This window comes from Sander vitreus, chromosome 8 (assembly GCF_031162955.1).
Source record: "Sander vitreus isolate 19-12246 chromosome 8, sanVit1, whole genome shotgun sequence".
Lineage (NCBI taxonomy): Eukaryota > Metazoa > Chordata > Actinopteri > Perciformes > Percidae > Sander > Sander vitreus.
The window spans coordinates 36,445,444-36,460,725 of NC_135862.1; the positions used below are offsets into that span (position 1 = coordinate 36,445,444).

General features: G+C 39.8%; 1 protein-coding gene across 3 annotated transcripts in view; it reads right to left on the reverse strand.

Moving 5' to 3' along the window:
• Window positions 1-15,282, reverse strand: part of kiaa0513 (KIAA0513 ortholog) — a 104,642-nt gene that overhangs the window by 75,865 nt on the left and 13,495 nt on the right. For all 3 annotated transcript variants that reach the window (XR_013502433.1, XM_078258053.1, XM_078258052.1), the window contains exons 2-9: window positions 9,198-9,763; window positions 6,006-6,105; window positions 5,591-5,664; window positions 5,034-5,104; window positions 2,266-2,473; window positions 2,130-2,170; window positions 1,924-1,996; window positions 680-757 (exon numbers count right to left, since the gene is read on the reverse strand). Coding sequence is in view for 2 of the 3 variants with exons in the window: in XM_078258053.1 (XP_078114179.1) it covers window positions 680-757; window positions 1,924-1,996; window positions 2,130-2,170; window positions 2,266-2,473; window positions 5,034-5,104; window positions 5,591-5,664; window positions 6,006-6,105; window positions 9,198-9,598 (1,046 nt within the window). In the remaining variant the exon portion in view is untranslated. The remainder of the gene's footprint in view (window positions 1-679; window positions 758-1,923; window positions 1,997-2,129; window positions 2,171-2,265; window positions 2,474-5,033; window positions 5,105-5,590; window positions 5,665-6,005; window positions 6,106-9,197; window positions 9,764-15,282) is intronic.

The window sequence follows — 15,282 nt, forward strand, 5'->3', positions numbered from 1 at the left end:
TCCCTCCATGATTCTGTTATTTCAGAAACTATTGGGCTCTACATTAATCAGTCTGTGACTGGTCCGAACGGCCCTCATCAAAAAAGACACTTCCCACTGGGCTGAACAACTTTTCTGGGGGAAACACTGCCAAGATTTCTGATACAATTGCATAGCCTGTGCCCTTCTGCACCTCTCTGCCTGGATTCAAATGTAATTTTTCTCTTAGTTAGACTAGGTTTTTGTTTCTTCTTTAGGGCAGTGGACAAATAGAAGAACAGACCTCTCGTCTTTCTCTTCATCCTGCGTTCCCCTGCTCGGCAGCAAGGCACAAGGAGACAAAGGGTTAAAGTCAACATGCAGAAAGAGGGAGAACAACAGCTAATACACAGGAAGAGAAGAGAAGAGAGGAGAGGAGAAGAGAGGAGAAGAGAAGGTGTGGGGCATCAGGAGATTATCAGCAGTAGTGGTTTAGCCTGAAGCATTTGTCTCTTTGCTAAAGCAGCAGTACATCACTACAGGATCTCTCTATATGAAATTTGATCCGACAGATACAGTGACACTGGAACAAAAACACAGAACAAGCCACTTATGTTTAAAAGATACTTTTTTACCCCACAATCCATACAACATTGTAATAAATGTGTATTAATATATATTTGATATTTATCTATCCGTTTCGATTCACATCCAGACTCACCTCGTGGTTGGTGATCTTTTCGTCCTCTCACAATGGACGGCATCAAAAAACGCAGCGTTCCAAAATCTTAGAGTGTGCCTGGCAGAGAGAAGGGATAACATATTATAGTAACACACATCTGGTTAACCCAGCCACATCCAATTTCTCCAGGTAAAACATGAAGGAAGATGGCAGACTAAGCTGCAACATGATTCATACTCTAATGCTTTCATGCGTGCTTAATGTGGCCAGTCATGTCTATAACATCTAATCAAATCACACTCTACTTCAGTGGTTCCCAACATGAGGGTCAGGATGTCCTTAGATAAATCTGAGGGGCCACAACATGACTTAAAGTGGTAAGAAAGAGAAATATATTTTCTACACAGATTTCTCTTAAATTCTTACATTTTATCTTGAGAAATACTTGACATTTTTAGCCCCCTATATTTAAGCCCTAAAAAAACGAAAAAGAAGGAAAAAAAATTACTCAAGTCTACACTTTGATGAGGGATCGAGTAGGCACTAATTAGTTTTAAGGGGTTGCAGAAAAAAAACTGCTCTAGTTAAAGTAGTACACTGAATAGCAATTACCGGTACATTGGATTCCAATAATGACGCAGAGTTATGGCAAAAAAAACATGTCAAAAAGTATCAAGGTGTCCATAGAAACTTCTCAAACCACTCCTGCAGCATAAAGCCCAGTTCAGACCAAAGATTCACGATGAGATGAGTTGAAACTTGCAACTTCTTGCAACGAGCCGTCTGCAGCGTTCTGAAAGCTGCCAGTTCACACCAATGAGACGAGACGAGACGGTGGATCATCTCCATAACAACGCCTCTTTGCACTTCTGTTCTTACTCCTGACTTCCAGGCTTTTTTGTAACTGGATATATCATTTGTTTTGTATAAATATGAATGTGGATAATGTTAGTGATATTGAGATGCTTGCTACAGTTCCACTTCTAGTGATGAATCGGCGAAAACATATTATTTCTCTGATTCACGGCTGTATTTTTACAGTGGCGTTACCTGACCAAACAAAATGCAAAGTTACAGTAGCAACTCGCTGGTGAACATAGTGAAGTATTCAGCTTCTCCCATCACTCTCGTTTCCAGCATAATAATAATAATAATAATAATAATAATAATAATAATAATAATAATATGTTGCACAACATAATGAGCTTGTGATTCAGGACAGTACACGGTGAAGCTCAGAGCTCCTGTATCTGTTCTACGTGGCCAGAGATTCCTCAGCTTACCAGATGGGTTGCTGCTTCAGGTGGGTGTACAGGTACACCTTCTCTCCTTTCTTTTCCTCTGGAGCCTCAGACACTGGGATGGAAGAGAACACATGACAGGCACTTGTTCAACTCAATTTATTTCCAACTCACATTTGGAAACATAACAGAGAAGTTTAGCAGGAGACAAAAAAACTGTTTTTGCTGTAGGTTTTGATACATCATACCTGGTAATTTGGGCTTTGTCTCAACTGGGCTTTCCCCATCCCTAGAAATGAGAATGCGGTAGGAAAAAGAGAAAAGAATATAAACTATATACGACAGTGTTACTAAAAAAATTTCAAAGGAGATGTATCTGCTCACTCAGTCTTGGGAGCCATTGAGCCCCTTAGCTTGCTCTCTAGGCCTCCAAAGAAGCCCTTGACGTCAGTTTTAGATGTGGTTTTGAGGAGGCGCTCAGCGGCATCCTTCTTCACAGACAGCCAGGAGTTGGCCTTGTTGATGTACGAGTCCAGACCAGCTGGAGGACCGCCACGATCCAGCAGCTCCAAGGGAGATGGCTGGGACTTCCCTGAGCAAGACAAGAGCAGAGAGGTCAAAGTCATGGCATCATTGAAACCTTTTTTTTTATATGTTTTAAAGCCCCACAAGGCAAATGTGTCTAAACATCAAGCTGTCTTTTTAACTCAATGTCCCTGTGGTGTCCTTGGTCTAAGGCATCACAGATGTCAGCCTGATAAACAGTGTACACCAGGGGTCTTAAACGGTTTTTAGGCCAAGGACCCCTTAACTGAGAGAGACGGATCAGGGACCCCCTACTACATATATTGTATAAAATTAAGTCACATATAAAACCGGGCCTACAATAATGTGTGGGCGGCCTAAAGCCTTTATATATACACACCTTTGTTTGAATAGAATACTAAGCTATTCAAATAATGTTTATTGGCATGAGTTTATAAATCATGTGTTAATGTTAAACATACATGTGGCCCAGTGAATCCTCAGGATGAACTGCATCTGTGGGTGGCTACCTTAGAGACCTGCCTTAACTAAGGACTAGACTTGACTTGACATAACCTGTGACTTGATTTGATGATTTAAAGTCACATGTCTCAAGTCCACATCTCTGGTACAAAGTGTACAGTTGACAGACCTCACCTTACAACACTTACCAAAAGCTACATGTTGTTTTAGCCTCTGAGAGAAGGTAATCACAGGTGTTCATATTCTGATACACCATGTGGCATTTAGAAAAAATGTGCCTCAGTGAGCTAGAAATGAAAACAATTAGTCCATCAGCTTTGGATGAATCAATTAGACTTCTAGCCGTGCAAGACAAATAACTATAAACATGCACACATTACTCTTCCTTTGGATCAGGTGTGTTTTATTTGTAGTTTGCAAGCAGACCTTTTATAGCCATTTGCCACTGTGCAAAATTGCCTATAGTGCAGGTTTACTTTGTGTTTAAAAAAAAAAAAAAAAAATGATAGCAGACCTGACTGCAGACGGATGTTGAAGCAATGCACTGTGCCACTAATCACTCAAAGCTTCCTGCTTGCACAAACACTACCGTCATGCACAAAGCCATTGCACATGTTTGTGGTGTTACTGCAGAAGAAACCACAGGGCCAACCTGTGGTGGTGACACTCTGAATCACCACTGATGACAGAAATGTATCCGTTTTTCTTTTGCTGTGTAACTCTTTTCTTTCGCAATGACGAGCTCTGGTTGCCCTATAAACAGTCTTGTATAAAGTACTTGAAAGCAATATTGAGTAAAAGTACAAGTATCTTACCAGAAAATGACTTTGGTAGAAGTTAAAGTTTCCTTTTAGAATATTACTTCAGTAAAAGTCTTAAAGTATCTGATATTTACTGTACTTAAGTATCAAAAGTAATTTATGATATTAAATGTACTTAATAAAAGTAAAAAAAAAAAAACTTTGATCATGAACTTTATTGTGGCTTCCTCATAGTGAAGCATTATATTCAGGGTTTCCACACCTTCTTAAACATTATCAAGTCTGATAAACAATAAGAAAAAAACAGAAACAGAATTTTATTTTTGTAAGAAAGAGTCTTTTACTCCAACGTACGAACACATTTCTTGCAAGTAACGAGTAACGAAGACGCTTAGGGGAAATGTAGTGGAGTAAAAATATAAATTTTATTCAGGATATGTAGTGGAGTAAAAGTAAAAGTTACCAGAAATATAAATAATGAAGTAAAGTACAGATATGTGAAAATTCTACTTAGATACAGTAACAAAGTATTTGTACTTGGTTACATTACAACATTGCCTTTAAATGTGTCTAATCGAAGGCTCATCCTTGCTGTGTTAAAACAGCAGCAACTGATAGTTTGAAAAGAAAAGCCCTCTAAGGGCCCTGGCACACCAGGGAGACCATAAGCCATCGGTCAGCGTTGGGCCGACAATGAGAGGCCTAGTTTTTGCGGTGTGTTCCGCCACGGTGTGTCCCATGCTAGTCAAACCTTGTTGTCTTTTTTTCGGCATGTTGCTGTCAGTCAGAGGAATCACTTTTAAATCATGGATGTAAGAAAGAATCAGTATATGAAAAACAGAAGTGAGGAAAGCAAGCAAACATTAAGAGGGCACACACAGAAGACTCTTCTCATTTTTTTTCATCTGATCATTTCAATACACAATAGGGCTGTCAAAACTGGCCTAAAATGATGTTCGAACTTTTAAAAAAACACTTCTAACTATTCAAATATCTATTGTTGGACATTATGTCCCTAAGAGGGCAAACACACATAACAACTTGTATAGGGATATTTATTTTAACCTAAGCATGTCTTTTTTATAGCATTTCTGTGTTGGGAACTGAGCCCCCTAGCAAGCTAGCTAGCCGTCTGGCCACCACTAAATTAGTTAAATTTGACAACTTAATGTTTCATTCACACACTCTTGTCACAGCGTAGGAAAGCAAATTGCTATCGCCAGATAAGTGACAACTTTGTTCGGCTCATTTTCTGTAACCAGTGTAGCATGAAAGCAGGCTGGTTGGAATTAGCAAGCTAGCTAACTAGCCAGCCAGCTGCAGCGTGACAAACATGCCAGATACAGAGCTTAAAGACGACAGAGAGATTGAATGAGACCTTACCACTGTAGTAGTATGTGAAGCACATAGTCATGAGGTTTTTGGCTGGGCTGTAGTCATCCATCTGATAACATCTGTGAACACAGCATTTCTTCAGAGATGATCCTGTCATGTCCTCAAAGTTAGAATTCATGTAATTTACTGGAACTTTTTCACTAAAGGACAAGTAGGTGATATATGTTTTCTTATTGTCAGCAAATCCTATGAAAAGACACAACCCACAATGAGTTTATCCTACTAATAAGTGTTGTCGGTGTTTCCAAAGCCTAATGCATTATCTTCCTCTGTGCCACAGAGCTCAATTGTTGTCGAAAAACTATTAAAAAGGCAAATGAGCCACAATGTTGCACTGGGTGACATGTTCCTTCATTACCATGGAACCCACACACAGACTGTAGTTAATCCCACATACACCGTCCTGCTGCCTGTATTTTCATGGACAAAGCTGACATTAACAACTTTATAAATGATCACCGGCCTTATCCTTCACAGTCAAACAGGATTAGACAATTACAGTATGTTGGTGTCAACAAAGTCAACCACATACAGTATGGACTCACTCAAACAGTACAACTGCAAAAGACTGCACCAGTCTGTAGAAGGTGGCTTCACACACACATTTAGAGTGACAGCGCTGTGAAAACAGTACGACACAGAGTTAGAAACTTGTTCAGGAAATCTTAGTGTAAAGACCTCAACAACTATCACTTAAGTTACACAAAAAAGCTTCATAGATTCCAAAAAAATATTGAGGGCTCCACCACTACTTGTTTTATGAGATATTTGGGTTTGATTTCCTGCATTCATGTAGGCATTTTTCACTCAAATGTGTGACTAAATTTATGTATGTAGGGGTCCAACAAGAACCTGTAATTCCTTGGCCAATGTATTTGGAATATTGCAGTTATTTTTTTCCTTAAAAAGGTCTCGTATGACGTTTGACTAGTTACCATTTCATCATTTCCCCATATTCACCTGTGCGCTGACGTATTTGGCAAACCACTCCCTGCCTTTGCCATTCTCTCCACTGCACAGCTCTCCAAAACGAGCCTTCTCTTCCTGGTCAAAGTCCTCCCTGTGAAAACATGGTCCAATAACTCATTACAGCACTAATGCATAGACACAGCTTCACAGCTGGTTTTTATTAACTTAATGATGTATCAGACTGATTTTACTATTCAGAGAAATTACTGTGTTCCATTGAGAGTCTGACACAGAAAATGTCTCTGTATCTGACAGCTAAACAGAACTAATCAACACAAACAATTCCAACATGCATCATTAAGCTGTTTCTAAAGTTTGGATTGATAGAAAATGGTCAAAAATGATAAGATAGCTCTACGTACATGACTTGACTTGTGAACAATAATGAAGAAAAACACGCAAAATGTAGCTGTATTTAATTTAATATTATAGAATATTAATATGCTGTATTGTTACCAATGTCAAGATGTATGCAACTCAGCAGTGGCACATATTGTTTCCATTTCACCAAGATGAACTCAAGCACCAAGCTGTTAATCTAGGAGACTTTTAAAAAGTAGTAGTTCAACATTTTTTGAAGAGTTTTGCCGAGAGGTAGATGATTTTTTCTAGTATTTGTGGTAAGCTAACCGGCGGCTGGTGGTAGCTTCATATTTAGAATACATTACAGACATGACAGTAGCATCAATCTCCTCATTTCACTCTCAATAAGAAGCACACTTTCAATAATGTCAAACTATTCCTTTAAAGACACACATTGAACATTTTCTCCACAAAGTAATAAACTGAAGAACCAAAAAACTGGTGAGCTAGAAGTCACAGTGTAATGCCACTTTGTAAATAAATTGTAAAGGATGGATGAGTCATTCCACACATCCTCCCCCAACATCTATTGCTGATATGCAAAGCAAAGGAAAAGCAAATGTGCAAAGCTGGGGAGGGTAACAATGGGTTTTTTTCTGGCCCCACTGACACATATCCTTTTTCACTATTACTATGTTGTGCATTTATGGGTATGTGTATTGATTTGATGTGTATATTTATCTATTGATTTGTATGTGCTTTTGTTTCCACTGGCAAAGCACTTTGTAAATTATTGTTTTTAAAGGTGCTATACAAGTTGAAATGTATGTTTTTCAGTAGTAGTCAGGCAAGCTTTGTACTACTGAAATACAAAGTCAAACAGTGGTGAACAGCATCACAACAACAACAACAACATAGGAAGGCTAGAGATGATTAGGAATCTACTAACAAGGTCCTGTCATAAAGGATGACTAGACTGTCCCAAAGAAGGTAAAAAAAAAGCGTAAGTCATCACAAGGAGACTGCAGACTTGGAATTCTCATAGCAAGAAGTTAATTATTTCAGACAAGATGGATTATCTGTAGGCCACCAGATGGCAAATTACCCGACAGAGATACAGTACTCAGCACGGTCACAAATGATCGGGCCTGCAGCAAAAATGCCAGAAAAAGTTTCTGGCATCAATATCTGTGAAATGAAATACAAAGGTACCCTGATATTTAGAAGCGCCCTTTAAAGATTTCACCCTGCTCACATTTGATTTCTTTTCAAATATTCATGCGTCGGTTGGACTGCTGTCCCCCATGGGCTTCTGCTGGTGAGTCAAAGGAATCTCTGACCGGGTGAATGTTTTCAAGTTATTTCGGGTGACAAACATGGAGCAGTGTTGATCTGAATAGAAGTGACTAGACAGCCTAAAGCAGGAGAAATTGCTGGCAACACACAGTCAGGAAGTGGTGACAAAACAAATCACTCCATCAACAAACTAGAATTACTGCCTTGCATTTGTATGCCTCCGCCAACCGGTGCAGTAGCTGCAGTTTACGTCCATGTCTGTCCAGACTTACATGATATATGTAGTGACGACTTTGAAGGAGTTTAATAAATTAAGTGTTTGTGGATCCTTTACACACATCTTCAACCAAGCAGCACAGAAGATCTATAAATCACAGTTTCATGGTGGTCATCCAAGATTAGTGTCATGGACTCAGTATCCGACCACGATCTACCCTTCTGTTCCTGAGTTATAGAATAGTACAGTTAGAAAACACACTTTTGCAGAACATTATGATGTCACAGTAAAGTTGACCTTTGACCTTTTGGATTTTAAATGTCATCACTTCATTGTTTCATCCTATTAGATATTTGTGTAACATGTTGTCATAATTTAGCGTAGAAATTCTTGAGTTGTGGCCAAAAACGCTTGTGACCATTGTGCCACATTTGAAGCAATTTCCTCCAGGGTTTTCTGAGATATGATGTTCACAAGAATGGGACAGACAGAAGGACGGGCGGACAACCTAAAAACATCTAAAAACCTGGCTACGCCTGTCGCCATCGCAGAGACATAAAAAATGTAAAAAACCGAAACCTCTCTCTCTCTCTCTCTCTCTCTCTCTCTCTCTCTCTCTCTCTCTCTCTCTCTCTCTCTCTCTCTCTCTCTCTCTCTCTCTCTCTCTCTCTCTCTCTCTCTCTCTCTCTCTCTCTCTCTCTCTCTCCCCACAGGCTAGATTATCTAAAGCTTAAAAACAGAACCAAGGGAAGATGCAGAAGTTTAGGTTCTAGTTTTTGAAAGATTATTATGGAATTTTTGCCCAATGACGCCAAAAAAAGCTACCACAGCCTTAAAAGAGTACTCGAACACTGTCAGACCATAGACTGTATATATAAAGATGGACGACGTGTCTCTACTTCCTCCTGTGTATAAAAGTGAAGCCAAAATATCCTGCATACAGGTGTCTGCCAGAGTCTGAGCAGTAAAGATTGGGCGGTGGACCCATACACCTGCCCGACTAATCGCCAGTCAATCACAGCTGTCAATCATGATGTTTCACCCCATTTCTATAGCATCAAATAACTAGTAAGAACCAAACCTATCAGAAAAATCAGCTTACATGGAGGGGGGATTAATGACCTATACTGCAGCCAGCCCCTAGGGGGTGATCCACATGTGTTGGCTTTACTTATACACTCTATGCATCAACCCCTGTGTCCGACTTTTTTTTAGTATCTAAATCGATGCAGCAGAACCAAATATGCTGAAGGGACTCAGGAAACTAAATGTTGCTTTTGACTGATAATATATATAATAATATAATAATGATTCTTTGAAGTACACATACAGTGCATATATTTTTAAGAAAAAACGTTCTTCCTTACTTTCCGTGAAACACCTTCTCCACATAAGCCTTCATGAAGTGCCTCCTCTCCACTGTCTCAGAGTCAGTGTCTTCTCCACTGTGACCGGACGAAGATGACAACCTCCTCAGCTCCCACGTACGAGAGGGCGGGTCCATGTCGTTCTCGCTGTCTGCCGACTCTGTAGCATCGCTGTCATTGTCTCCTTCCTCTTGGTGGTGTTGGTGTTGGTGGTGAGTGCTGGGCTTATTTGGCGCTATGGGCTCTGGCAGTAAGGGCTGCTGGTGGACTCCCATGGAAGGCACCTGCTCTGGTGAGAAAATGTCTGAATGGCCTTGGTGTTGGCCTCCATCTTTGCTTAGAACTGTGGCCTCTGAGGGCAGATCAAAGTCTATTAGGTTGTCCACTGCTACGCCCTCCATGTTGGCAATAAGCTATGGAATAGTGTTTTTAGAATGAACTATTCGGTGCTCTGCAGGAACATGAGCGTGGTCGCAGATGTAGGTGCTAGTTGGAAGTTTTGATTTTGCAGACCCTCCCAACCCCTGAGGGTGCCGACATCAAGTGAACTCACAAATCCAATGCATCTGTGAATAAAGGAAGGAGATAATTAGCATTGTGATCATCTTTTACATTCAGTTCAAAATGTACTAGGCAACCTTATAGACCTAATGGCGGTGAGAGGTAAGACTAAGAGCCTTTTCAAACCTGAAAGTCCAGGCCGCCTGGGTGGTTCACCTGGTAGAGTGCGATAAAGATAAAGAGGCTTAGTCCTCGACACAACGGCTGCGGGTTCAACTCTGACTTGCGGCCCTTTGCTGCATGTCATTTCCCCTCTCTCTCTCCCCTTTCAAGTCTAAGCTGTCCTGTCGAAAATAAAGGCATAAAATGCCCAAAAAATAATCTAAAAAAAATAAATAAATAAAATAAAAATAAAACTGAAAGTCAGAACCAAGGTCTGGTACAAGTTTCATGTTTTTGTTACATTGTATGCATTTGCTCCGGTTAGTGTTGGTTATACACTGCAGTTATGCAAACGCAATAAAGAACTATACCTGGCATAACTACATCCTGCCATCATCACATCAGTGAGCCACGTCTCCTGATGATACTTACTTACATATTTAGCTGACTGCTGCTCTCCCTGTGCTACCGCAGCTCGTTTTGTTTTGTTGCATTGTTGAGAAGCAAGACACGGGAACTTTACTTGGGTTTTGAGGAGCTGCAGCATTTATTCTGAGAGAAACAAAACCCACACAGGACATTCACTACCACTTAACAAGTAAACTGATAATTTATTCGCTGCTCTGATAGCCAACAGCTGTCTGCTCTGAACGCATTCAACGTCTCTTTTATCACGTACACACTAAGCACTGAGCTATAAAAAGCTAAAAGAAAAGAAAAGAATGCTTTCACACTAGAAATGAACCGGACCATGATTCACTTTGACCCGGACCGAGACTAACTCTTTTGGTCAGACCAAATTTGGCTGTTTGGTCCATACCATGTATGGAGGCCTGTAATTTTGTTTCAGATCAAACTGAAAAGGCCAAAAGTTCGGACCAAACAAGGTAGGTGTGAAAGCCCCCTCATGGTGTATGTCCATTGTCAGCGTCATTTCCACGCTTCCCATTCATTTCTATGGAAGCGGCCGTGCAATGCATTTTGGTAGCGTCGTGGGGACTTTGGAGAAGCAGGGCTTCAAGTTGCCCGCTCCTCATTTGCATGCAAGTTAAATCCAGCCAACTTTATGCAAATTAGGAGCGGCCGGCTCGGCTCGATGCCTCTAAAAAGCTGACAAAAATCTTTCAAACTGACCTTTGTCGATCTGAAATAAAGACGTTCAGCAACTGCATGGCCTATTTCTCGCTTAAAATTTTTCAGAAACACGTTTTGGTGAACTATTTTCGTTAACATGAAAGATTGTATTCCAAACGAGCCGCCATTATGGTCGGTTTTGAAATCAACAGGTGGTCCGGCACCCATAGGGGGTCCTCAGAGTTACTGCAGGGGGCGCCACCAAATTCTTCTTTTGAAAGTTTTTTAAGAAAATTTTAAATGTCTTAACATGAATCCAACATATTATTAGCAAATATAATGATAGGCTGACTGGCCAATAGTCAAGGTAGTCACTAAGATAGCCACCCACAGATATAGTTCATCCCAAATGATTCACTGTGCCAAATGTATGTTTAACATTAAAACATGATTTATAAAATCATGCCAACAATTATTATTTTAATAGCATAGTATTCTATGCACTAAAAAGGTATAAAGGCTTTAGGCCACCTTACATGTTATTGTAGGTCCAGTTTTATATGCAACTAATTTTACAACAACAATATGTAGTAGGGGGTCCCTGATCAGTATCTCTTCCAGTTAAGGCGTCCTTAAAGGATTAAAGAGCTGTTATTTCGGTAAATTGACTTTAAAGGGGTGATAGAATGCAAAACCGATTTTACCATGTCATTGTTGAATAACGACAGTTCGGTGGGTAAATAGGACATACATAGAAGCTCAAAATCCCATTGATACCCCTTTACTATGCAAATCTCACATTTTGAAACTGCCGCTGAAAACAGGGGAGAATCTCAACAAAGCTGGAAGCGTCAGCATCCCAACTCCTAGTCTTTGTCACGCACCAACATTTGCATAGGCTACACCACTGACCTGAGGTCAGCTAGTCTTCTGAATCTAGCTAGGTCATGCAGATCTCCAGAGGGCCGCTATTTAATTACTAAATTCACTTCTGAGACTTTTTTATGCGAGAAATCAACTATGTAGAGGTCAAATATGGGCCGTTTTACAAAAATTGATGGCTAATTGCAAATTTTGTCCGACTGTGTGTCGCAGTTCAGCAGGAGCTCAGCAGGCTACGTGACAGCGGCCGGTGCTGCCTCGCCGCCCGGCGTGTCCTACTTCATAGACTCACTGTGAGCTAGCTGGATCTCCATCACGAAGGGAAGCCAGCGGCGCTCCATACCCGCGCAAAGTCACCGGTTCTGGGTTACTGGACTACAAAATGCCAAGGACCTGATGGAGCTCCAGGGCCTGCAGCTAGCTGCGATCTTTACCCATAGGATTGAAGTGACAGTAACAGCTAACGAAATCCCTAATGTTCACAAAAATGCATTAAATTGAAATGGGACACCATAGTTAGCTTTATAAGACCTTGGGGTACATGTTATATAAGTGGCGTGACGAAATTCTAACTGTAAATATACTTTAATTATGCCGAAAAGTGAAGCTAACTAGCTAGCCGCGATCTGTACACATAGGATTGAAGGGACAGTAGCAGCTAACGAAATCCCTAGCTAATGTTCACAAAAATGCATTAAATTGAAATGGGACACCATAGTTAGCTTTATAAGACCTTGGGGTACATGTTATATAAGTGGCGTGACGAAATTCTAACTGTAAATATACTCTAGTTATGCCGGCAGCTGGCAGCCAGCCAGCTCCGTGGAGCCCCGAGCCCCGGTCGTCCAGTAACCGAGAAACGGTGACTTTCACTGGGTATGGAGGTTGCCGTTTTCTCGTCAGACTGTGTGGAGCTCCTAAAGTCCGACACGTCTTACCAAATTTGCAATTAACCATCAATTTTCGTAAAACGGCCCATAATTGAGCTTTATATAGTTGATTTCTCAAATAAAAAAGTCTCAGAAGTGAATTTAATAACGAAATAGCCCGACAACCAATGTATACCTTTGCAGTGTCTGAAATATGAGACCTGCTGTCTCGTCTCCAATGTGTTTCTATGGGGTTCGCTCAAACCAATCAGTGCGCAGCTCATCTAAATATTCATGAGCATACCATATTTGGAAGAAAAGCTCTTGTTCCAAATAGAGCCATATTCACAGGGTAGTTAAGGGCCTAATAAAATAGCATTCGGGCCATTTTCAGCCCAACCAATGTTCCATACCCTATCAGGAGACCTTAAGGAACAGTGTGAAATACCCTATATAATCATTCTATCACCCCTTTAAACAACCTGTACAGCTTTGTTTATCTCATTGACACTTTGTGGAAAACGACAGCCTCATTCTTAATCCAGCTGCAAAAAAGACTCTATTCACTGATTTGTCACTAGACAGGATTTTATTTTTAATTAGCTGGCAGCAATTCTGATAATTGATTAATTGTTTAAGTTATTTTTCAAGTCAAAATGTCACATACTTGTTCCAGCAATTTCTATTTTTCTTTGGCTTAAAATGGAATATCCTCAGTTTTGGGATTGTTGGCCAGACAAAACAAAAGATTTGGTGACATCATCATCAGCTCTTGGAAGTTGTGATGATCATTTTTCACTGTTTCCTGAGGTTTTATAGCCCGAACCTGATCAATCATCTAATTGAAAACAATCAATCCATAATAATAATAATAATAATAATAATAATAATAGGCAGACTGATCAATAATTAAAGCCAATAACAAACGTTTAAGTACCAAAACAAATGTTATTGTTTTGTTACTTATATCTGAATTTGAAAAGCATACAATAGCCAATAATACAGCAACAAGTTTGGGCAAAAAGATGAGGAATATGAGCATATACATGTAAAGGCAATATGCCTCTCAACCCTTTTGACTCAACTATACACAAGAACCCTTTCTGGCACACATAACAATGTACTCTTTATTTAAATGGGTTAGGTGTAATATAAGGTTTCCTGTTGTTGCTGATCAATGATCAGCTATAAAGAATGTTAGATGAGCAGAGCAGGTTATGTGGTCTGACAAAAAAAGAACTTCCTCATAGAATACTTTTAAGTGTCCTTGGATCAGAGGTTTACGGTGGCCCTGAAGTGCAAATCACAACAGCAAATAGAAAAACGCAACAGCAAATCATAAAACACAACGGCAAATAGGAAAACACGACAGCAAATACGAAAAGACGACAGCAAAATGGGAAAACACAACAGCAAATATGAAAACACTTTAACAAATCATAAAACACAACGGCAAATAGGAAAACACAACAGCAAATATGAAAACACTTCAACAAATCATAAAACACGACGGCAAATATGAAAACACGACAGCAAATATGAAAACACGACAGCAAATAGGAAAACACGACAGCAAATAGGAAAACACAACAGAAAATAGGAAAACACAACAGAAAATAGGAAAACACGACAGCAAATATGAAAACAAAACGGCATTAACTTCTACTGGAAAAGGTAGGGCCTATCTAGCAGAGGACGGAGCCTCCAGATTGGACAGACGTACTGTGTTTTCATATTTGCTGTCGTGTTTTCCTATTTGCTGTCGTGTTTTCCTGTTTGCTGTTGTGTTTTCATATTTGCTGTCGTGTTTTCATATTTGCTGTCGTGTTTTCCTGTTTGCTGTTGTGTTTTCATATTTGCTGTCGTGTTTTCATGTTTGCTGTCGTGTTTTTCTATTTGCCGTTGTGTTTTATGATTTGTTGAAGTGTTTTCCTATTTGCTGTTGTGTTTTCATATTTGCTGTTGTGTTTTCCTATTTGCCGTTCTGTTTTCCTATTTGCCGTTGTGTTTTATGATTTGCTGTTGTGTTTTTCTATTTGCTGTTGTGATTTGCACTTCAGGGCCACCGTAGCGGTTGGTAGAAAGACACCTTAAGCAGCTCCATTGATTTCTTACAATAAGTTATAGGACTACTGCAGATCAGTTTCCAGTTCACAGAGGAAAATGCAGAAAGAAAAAAAGAGGGAGCATTTTGAAGTGAACAGAACACATCCCAGATTTCATTTGATCATATAAGGAGTATATATAACCTGTAAATTGTTTGCTTGTGTTTATGAAATTTTAAATGACTAATGAAGCTTGCTAGTTCCTTTTTATTCCTATATACAGTGGGGCAAAAAAGTATTTAGTCAGCCACCAATTATGCAAGTTCTCCCACTTAAAAAGATGAGAGAGGCCTGTAATTTTCATCATAGGTACACTTCAACTATGAGAGACAAAATGAGAAAAAAAATCCAGAAAATCACATTGTTGGATTTTTAATGAATTTATTTGCAAATTCCTCGGGAAAATAAGTATTTGGTCACCTACAAACAAGCAAGATTTCTGGCTCTCGCAGACTTGTAACTTCTTCTTTAAGAGGCTCCTCTGTCCTCCAC